We start from the raw sequence: 7,991 nt of genomic DNA, 5'->3' as shown, positions 1-7,991 counted from the left end.
GCAATGTGTAGTGGGTGAGAAGACAATGTGTAGTGTGTCAGTGGGTAATGTGTAGTGGGTCAGGGGGTAATGTGTAGTGGGTCAGGGGTTAATGTGTAGTGGGTCAGATGGTAATGTGTAGTAGGTCAGGGGTTTATGTGTAGTGGGTCAGGGGTTAATGTGTAGTGGGTCAGGGGTTAATGTGTAGTTTGTCAAGGGGTAAAGTGTAGTAGGTCAGAGGGTAATGTGTAGTAGGTCAGAGGGTAATGTGTAGTGGGTCAGAGGTAATGTGTAGAGGGTCAGATGGTAATGTGTAGAGGGTCAGATGGTAATGTGTAGTAGGTCAGGGGTTAATGTGTAGTGGGTCAGAAGGTAATGTGTAGTAGGTCAGAGAGTAATGTGTAGTGGGTCAGGGGGTAGTGTGTAGTGGGTCAGAAGACAATGTGTAGTGGGTCGGAGGGTAATGTGTAGTGAGTCAGAAGGTAATGTGTAGTGGGTCAGGGGTTAATGTGTAGTTTGTCAAGGGGTAAAGTGTAGTAGGTCAGAGGGTAATGTGTAGTCGGTCAGAGGTAATGTGTAGTGGGTCAGAGGTAATGTGTAGTGGGTCAGGGGTTAATGTGTAGTGGGTCAGAGAGTAATGTGTAGTGGGTCAGAGGTAATGTGTACTGGGTCAGGGGTTAATGTGTAGTGGGTCAGGGGTTAATGTGTAGTGGGTCAGAAGGTAATGTGTAGTAGGTCAGAGAGTAATGTGTAGTAAGGGCTTGCGAAAAAAGGATAGCCAATGGATGGTGAGGTCAAGACGGCACGGATGCACAGAAAATTAGCATATGTAAACAGTCACACAACAACCACACAAAACAAACACACACACGCACGGACACACATTTATAAACAAAGACAGAAACGCACACACATTTACACACACATTTACACACATTTACACACACATTTTCACACACACATAAACACACACACACAACAACAACCTTACATTAACAACACAAAATAAGATCAGTGAAAGGGCTTGATGTAAAGGGAGGTAACGTTATACCGGCTTATTTTCCTTGATCAGTGTGTTGAGTTTGCCCATGTAGATGATTATTTCTGTTGACTAGTAACAGGAATTTAAATAACAAAATTAAAAAAAAAAATCAAGATTAAAGTAACATGTTTAAAGTAGCTATTGCTTAGTCATCTATTTTTTAAACATAAATTATAACATAATTTTTAGGTATGTTCTAGTTCTAGTTAATGGAACATACTTAAGGGACATTAAAGATATACCAATGGTAGCTATGAAACCCTAAACGAATACTATTTTAAATTCACAATTCCATTGAGCTTATCACTACATTTGCTGTACTACTACTACTGTACTACAACTGTACAACTACTGTACTACTACTGTACTACTTCTATACTACTAATGTACTACTAATCTAATACTACAGCAAATAAAGAGAGTGGCTTCATAGGATCAATCAAGTCAGTACTAGTACATACTACTAAATTTATTATACTACAACATCTACGACTATATCTACTATAACAGTACTACTGTATTTGCTATACTATGACAGCAACATCATTGAGTCAACCATTTTAACTAAACTACTACATGCAATTTATTACTACAACTACAGCTACTACTACTATTAATACTGTATCTAATATAAAATTACAACTAATAATGATGATAGTGATAGTAGCTATAATGACACAAAACTTACATTGGTGATGTTAAAAGGACATGATTTTACCTATATAAATACAAAGAAAAATTACACAAAGCCACAAAATACGTTATTATTCTATAATCAACACAATCAATAGTTGCTTAAATATATATATATATATATATATATATATATATATATATATATATATAAAAATGCTATGTTAGTGACATACATTTAATTATGTTAACTTACGGCAGGCTTTTGACTATTATTGGGTGGCTGAAAAAAAAAGCCATCTGAATAATGTTGTATTAATATAAACTAGATATATTTGTACAAATCTAATGATTTAACATGACCGATATGATAACGACATTACCACGCACAACATGACCCAACCACTCCAACCACCACCCCACACAGAACCTGACCCAACCACCACACTTACCATACACAACATGACCCAACCACCACCACCACCCCACACAGAACCTGACCCAACCACCACAATTACCACACACAACATGACCCAACCACCACCACCACCCCACACAGAACCTGACCCAACCACCACACTTACCACACACAACATGACCCAACCACCACCACCACCCCACACAGAACCTGACCCAACCACCACACTTACCACACACAACCTGACCCAACCACCACACCACACACAACCTGACCTAACCACCACTCCAACCACCACCCCACACACAACCTGACCTAACCACAACTCCAACCACCACACCACACACAACCTGACCCAACCACCACTCCAACCACCACACCACACACAACCTGACCCAACCACCACTTCAACCACCACCCCACACACAACCTGAGCCAACCACCACTCTAACCACCACCCCACACACAACCTGACCCAACCACCACTCCAACCACCACCCCACACACAACCTGACCCAACCACCACTCCAACCACCACCCCACACACAACCTGACCTAACCACCACTCCAACCACCACACCACACACAACCTGACCCAACCACCACTCCAACCACCACACCACACACAACCTGACCCAACCACCACTTCAACCACCACCCCACACACAACCTGAGCCAACCACCACTCTAGCCACCACCCCACACACAACCTGACCCAACCACCACTCCAACCACCACCCCACACACAACCTGACCCAACCACCACTCCATCCACCACCCCACACACAACCTGACCCAACCACCACTCCAACCACCACCCCACACACAACCTGACCTAACCACCACTCCATCCACCACCCCACACACAACCTGACCCAACCACCACTCCAACCACCACCCCACACAACCTGACCCAACCACCACTCCAACCACCACCCCACACACAACCTGACCCAACCACCACTCCAACCACCACACCACACACAACCTGACCCAACCACCACTCCAACCACCACCCCACACACAACCTGACCCAACCACCACTCCAACCACCACCCCACACACAACCTGAGCCAACCACCACTCTAGCCACCACCCCACACACAACCTGACCCAACCACCACTCCAACCACCACCCCACACACAACCTGACCCAACCACCACTCCATCCACCACCCCACACAACCCGACCCAACCACCACTCCAACCACCACACTTACCACACACAACCTGACCCAACCACCACCACACTTACCAGAGACCAGCCCATGCAGGTCATGATGACCCCCGACATGACAATAATAACATATGCGGTGTGCGCCATGTTCAATCACCTGAAAAATTAATTGCAACCAATCTTGTAGTAATTTTTTTTTTAACAGTGAATGACATATATACTGATAAAATGTAAATAAAAACCCGGGAGTGATCTCCCGTAAAACTTCTTATATAACACTACGGGGAATGGCAACTCAGTTGATATAGAACTATAAATTTGATATAATACTTATATATGCAATTTCACCAACTAGCTGTAACGGTACTCAAGTTATCGTGTTGACAGACACACACACACACATACATACACACATACACACACACAGACATACGGACAAAATTACAAAACTATGTTTTTCCGTATCAGTGAGGTGTAAAACGTCGAGATTTGTGAAAATCTCGATTTTGATTATTTGCACGATTACAATACTTCCTCTATACTTCGTATATGAGAAAGTAAAAAGGAAGGCATATTAGCTTATAATTCAATTAAATTTTTTTTTTTTGTTAAAAAAATTAAACTGTGTGAGCTCTAGAACGCAAACTGCGAACTTAGATGTCTTAAATTATGTCTCTGTATGTTAATTCGAAAGATGGAGTATAAGACCACGCTATTTCATCTTATTCTGTCGAGAACTCTACTGTATTTTTCTCACTGATCATCATACTTTGAAAGTTAACAGGTAAAAAAATTTACATATTACTATTCATAGAGTATTCAACTAAAATTTTAATTAAAAATTTTTTTTTCTGCTTTTCCCGACTCAGACAAGTAATTTACAGCGTCAGCTTGCATTGCGTGTTCGCTTTAGTTGTTACAGTTTACATCATCGGCTTTGTACAGATTTTCAATAGTAATACCTTCTTTCTTACTTGTAGCCTACTTTCATTTAATTTTTTTTCCTTTTTTTACATTCATTTGACTTTTTTTTTGTAAATATTTATCAGTTTGTTTTATTTCTCACATAGTCAATAGATATGAAATGAGTAATTATATTCATTTGACGATATTTAAAAAGTTTAGCGAACATTTTTCCTGAGTAATAGATATTTCGATTTTGAAAAAATATATTTTTTGTTCATTTAAATCATTTACTGTTTAAGATTGAATACATTATTTAACAGGATTTTATCGCAGAAATAGAAAAATGTTACTTTATTTTAAGCAAAAAATTGAATTAAATTAAAATTATATTTAAGTAGTATAACAGAACCTACTATACAAATTTTGTGTTAGAGGTTACATAAGAAAAAAATAAAAAGTATGTGAAGTGAGTTATGTACCTTTAGGTAGATCAGCCTACAAGGGAGGTGATCGCTGAAGATGCAGATGTCAATGGCAGAGTATCAGGCCCTTGGTTAAATACGATTCTCAGACAAAACACGTCATGGGACACATCATATGACAGGTTTAATTATCTAATTATGTAATTAAGTCCACTCAATATATGTTTCCTGTGGGAATATGTTAAAAATTGTGTTGTCAACAACGGACTTAGGTTGTGAGGTGTAATTAAATCATGTTTGGTGGATAATTTGTTGAATTGACTTGTTTAAAAATGAGTTGGGGTTAGGGTTATATGTGTGTTGAAACAGACAATAGGATGAAGGACAATGAAATATAGAGAATGGGGGGAGGGGGGTAGAGAGTGAGGGGGTAAGAGATAAAGATGTAACACTTGGAAAATATAGAAATTTTGGTTTGTGGGTATAGGCTGTGGTTTAAACAAATGTTGGTAGTGGTAGGGGAAAGGTTAAAGAATCACAGCTAGGGGTTAAAAAGGGTGGAAATGTATAACGTTTGGTGTGTGTGTGTGTGTGTGCGTGTGTGTGGCGGGGGTGGGTGGAGGTGGTGGGGGGGGGGGGGGGTTAAATTTGACCTTGGTGGCTTAGGGTGTTATTTTGAATGGGGTTACCGAGAAGGGTTAATTTTAAATGTGGATTTAGTTCATATCTGGTGGTTGTGGATGGTGTTGATTGGTGTCGTTTGGTTGTAGTGGTGATGGTTGGCGTCGTTTGGTTGTAGTGGTGATGGTTGGTGTCGTTTGGTTGTAGTGGTGATGGTTGGAGTCGTTTGGTTGTAGTGGTGATGGTTGGTGTCGTTTGGTTGTAGTGGTGATGGTTGGTGTCGTTTGGTTGTGGGTGGTGATGGTTGGTGTGGTTTGGTTGTAGTGGTGATGGTTGGCGTCGTTTGGTTGTAGTGGTGATGGTTGGTGTCGTTTGGTTGTAGTGGTGATGGTTGGTGTCGTTTGGTTGTAGTGGTGATGGTTGGTGTCGTTTGGTTGTAGTGGTGATGGTTGGTGTCGTTTGGTTGTGGGTGGTGATGGTTGGTGTCGTTTGGTTGTAGTGGTGATGGTTGGTGTCGTTTGGTTGTGGGTGGTGATGGTTGGAGTCGTTTGGTTGTAGTGGTGATGGTTGGTGTCGTTTGGTTGTAGTGGTGATGGTTGGTGTCGTTTGGTTGTAGTGGTGATGGTTGTAGTCGTTTGGTTATAGTGGCGATGGTTGTGAATTTTCGGTTGTGGTCGCAATGGTAGCCTACATACCAGGTTTGTCTAGAAAAACAAAATTAACGACATTTCGGCAGTTCTGGGAGAAAAATGTCAATATTCGGTGCTCCTTTCATCTCAATATTTCACCTCAATAAGTAGGCCTACCAACCTAACCATGTTTTGTGTAGATTAAGATGGACTGGAGGTGTAAAAGGAAGAAGGGAAAAGATAGGGGGGTAGTGTTCTTGCTAGTCTGATGTGGTATAGTCTTTTAAGCTCCAATCCAAAAAACAGGTTGCAGAATTCAGAGGTGAAATGACAAAGATTTTGTTTAAAACTGTTGACGCCAAAGCCTTTCAATCATGGTTTTCAGACATTTTACTCCTCCTAAAAATAGTTTTCCGAAAATTGAACTCCCACTAAAAGTGCTGAAAAGATTTGTCTGTAGGTTGCTGTTACAAGTCCTGCTTAGATTAAAAGCTGAACATTTCCTAATCTTAGTTTACTGAAATAAGTTAAGGTGTATTTTAACTCTTGAACCGGCAAGTTATCTTATATTTTAACATTTGAGCCGACAAGTCACCGTGTATTTTAACAACTCAGCCGGCAATTTACCTTATATTTTAACAACTCAGCCGGCAAGTTACCTTATATTTTAACAACTCAGCCGGCAAGTTACCTTATATTTTAACCCTTGAGCCGGCAAGTTACCTTATATTTTAACCCTTGAGCCGGCAAGTTACCTTATATTTTAACCCTTGAACCGGCAAGTTACCTTATATTTTAACTCTTGAGCCGGCATGTTACCTTATATTTTAACTATTGAGCCGGCATGTTACCGTGTATTTAAATCTGCAGGTAAACAGCTCGTGACGTTACGTCACGCACACAAAAATTACAGTCTGCTCATAAAACACAGGGTTAACATATATATTATAGGATTAACGGATTATCATAGGATTAAAAAATTCGGTTATTGGAGTTCTAATTTACAAAGTATCAACGCTCCGTAATTTAACATCCACTCTACTGTTTAATTATGCAGGTATTATTTAATCCACGAGTAGTTAAAGTAATTATTTGAATAACAACTCATGATTTTGATAGGTAAATATGTAGGGCAGTGGCTCTTAACTTGTGTTTGATTGAACCCAAGGGGTTCGGTGAGTCGGTTTCTGGGGTTCGGCGGAGATCAAGACACATCTGACCCATATTATTCGCAATCAGATTATGTCAGTGCGGACGATATTAAGAAGGGTTCGGTGTATGTGGATATGAAATTGGTTGGGTTCGGTACATGGAAATAAAGTTAATAACCACTGATGTAGGGGAAGTAATGCTTGAAATGTTTTAACTCAAAATTCTAATTTTAGCCGGTTATGGTCTGACACGTCAATGCAAAGTTGAAACAAACCACGGATTATGTTTGTGGTGTATTGTTAAGTTATTTAAACATAATGCATATAACAAAAATAGACCCACCTCACCAGTTTTTTATAACTTATATAAAAGTTTCAGAGACTACCTCCCCTCCTTGTTATAGGCCTATAACAAGTCTAAAACCTCAACCCACCTCATTCACACGTAGCAACGAACCACATTTTTTAAAATTTTAAGCATTTTACTAAACCACTGTTACTAGCGCTACCTCTGGCAAATTTGTTAAAACAGATTGTGCACTCTAGCATATAACACGACTTTTTAACCCAAGGAAATCAGCTAAAAAGTAATGTGTTGTGTTACACGCTTACTGTAGACCTACCTGTCAGGTTTATACCCAACTACGTTTTAACAGAAAAAGTTGGAGTTTTATATTAGATCTATGAATAAATAAACAATCTTAAATGAATAAAAGTAGACTACACCTAAGAAAGAAGTATTACTATGTGTATCAGTCCTCACAAGCCGATGATGAAAACTGTAATACTAAAGCGAACATGCCAGGCAAACTGACGCTGTAAATTACATTTCTGAGGCAAAAAAAAAAAAAAAAAACACAGAAAGATTTGGAGACCTTTTAGAACGGTTTAGAATTTGTCTGCAAATCTACGGCAAACAAAACTTAAGCTATTAGTTATTAAGGGACGGCATGGCCTAGCGGTAGAGAGCTAGACTACTAACCGAAAGTATCGAGTTCAAATACGGGTCCAAA

General features: G+C 39.8%; 1 protein-coding gene across 7 annotated transcripts in view; it reads right to left on the bottom strand.

The window, feature by feature from the left end:
- Nucleotides 1-4,691, bottom strand: part of LOC131952451 (uncharacterized) — a 23,603-nt gene extending 18,912 nt beyond the window's left edge. For all 7 annotated transcript variants that reach the window (XM_059315101.1, XM_059315102.1, XM_059315104.1 and 4 more), the window contains exons 1-5: nucleotides 4,635-4,691; nucleotides 3,328-3,406; nucleotides 1,911-1,937; nucleotides 1,710-1,739; nucleotides 1,031-1,090 (exon numbers count right to left, since the gene is read on the bottom strand). In XM_059315101.1, coding sequence (XP_059171084.1) covers nucleotides 1,031-1,090; nucleotides 1,710-1,739; nucleotides 1,911-1,937; nucleotides 3,328-3,396 — 186 coding nt within the window. In that variant the 5' untranslated portion in view covers nucleotides 3,397-3,406; nucleotides 4,635-4,691. The remainder of the gene's footprint in view (nucleotides 1-1,030; nucleotides 1,091-1,709; nucleotides 1,740-1,910; nucleotides 1,938-3,327; nucleotides 3,407-4,634) is intronic.
- Nucleotides 4,692-7,991: the final 3,300 nt, after the last annotated feature.

The sequence above is a fragment of the Physella acuta genome, unplaced genomic scaffold, assembly GCF_028476545.2.
Source record: "Physella acuta isolate Inbredline_101_S28 unplaced genomic scaffold, ASM2847654v3 ptg000873l, whole genome shotgun sequence".
NCBI classification, from domain to species: domain Eukaryota; kingdom Metazoa; phylum Mollusca; class Gastropoda; family Physidae; genus Physella; species Physella acuta.
This window is presented reverse-complemented; position numbering and strand designations above follow the sequence as displayed.